The following is a 1,060-nucleotide window of genomic DNA, read 5'->3' as shown; positions in this document are numbered from 1 at the left end:
CAGCGCGAGGTTCTCCAAGACTTTTAGCCCATTCAGCTCGTTTACGAAGCAAAATCGTACGATCCTGAGTATATTATTAAAACGAAATTTACTCCCATTATTCTTCATAGTTTTTCTTAAACGAGTAATTAATAATATAAAGAAAATAGTAAAATATTTATAAAAGTATTTACTGACCTGATTGTTTCCACTAACAATAAATTCTTGAGCGATATCAAACATACGTAAATCAGAATACATAGCTAATGCATATTGTTGTAAACCAGCTTTCTGAAAAAGTTTTGCTGCACCTTTTAGCTTTCCCATGGCAGCTGCAGCAGTTTTTTTCATGCTTCTCTTCCCCATTCCCCAGATTTAAGTTTTTCTTCCACTTCAGACAGAACTTCTATATATTTTAGATTTTTAACTCTAGCAAAGGAAGAATATGCTATGTTTAATTCTAAATTTTCCAAAGCAACAGTGCCTAGAGTAAACCAATCAGTATCTGCTACTCCAAGACATGCTATGTCATAAGCATAGGAAAATAGTCCAACATCAAGATATTGGTACATAAATAATGATAATGGCACCTATGTACAAATAATAGTTAAGTTATTATCACATATATTATTACATATATCATTTATACAGAGTAATACCAATTATAAATAAAACATAGTGTTACCTCCATTATAACAATAGAAGAATCATTTAAACAATAAACCTTAGATCCATTGTGACCCACAACAAGTCCAGAAAATTTTTGTCTATATTCCATAAAATTTCCTACTTTAATTGCTAAATGTTCTCCACTACAAAAACACATTATATCTTCAAAACTACTATTAAATGCTACACTATTCACGTTTTGAAATTCTTGGAGTTTTTCTTCTGTATGTAAATCAAACACATAAAGAATTCCATAGTCACTAACAACTGCAAGCTTTTCCTTTAATGAACTAATATCAAGGCACCTTACAGAACCTTCAATTTTTATTAAATATGCTGGAAATGGATTATCTAAATATATCTTTACTATATAACCAGTGTTTAAACCTACAAAAAAAAAAAAGGATTCACT

At 29.9% G+C, this 1,060-nt stretch overlaps 1 protein-coding gene across 1 annotated transcript in view; it reads right to left on the bottom strand.

Moving 5' to 3' along the window:
* LOC108576861 (intraflagellar transport protein 122 homolog) overlaps positions 1 to 1,060 on the bottom strand; it is a 6,550-nt gene that overhangs the window by 2,524 nt on the left and 2,966 nt on the right. Inside the window, 4 exon segments of the mRNA XM_017939923.1 lie at positions 5 to 64; positions 178 to 329; positions 332 to 569; positions 665 to 1,035. Of these exon segments, the coding sequence (XP_017795412.1) occupies positions 5 to 64; positions 178 to 329; positions 332 to 569; positions 665 to 1,035 (821 nt within the window).

Source organism: Habropoda laboriosa, unplaced genomic scaffold (genome assembly GCF_001263275.1).
Source record: "Habropoda laboriosa isolate 0110345459 unplaced genomic scaffold, ASM126327v1 scaffold561, whole genome shotgun sequence".
Taxonomy (NCBI): domain Eukaryota; kingdom Metazoa; phylum Arthropoda; class Insecta; order Hymenoptera; family Apidae; genus Habropoda; species Habropoda laboriosa.
Note: the sequence above shows the minus strand (reverse complement) of the source record. Positions and strands in the feature narration are given on the sequence as shown.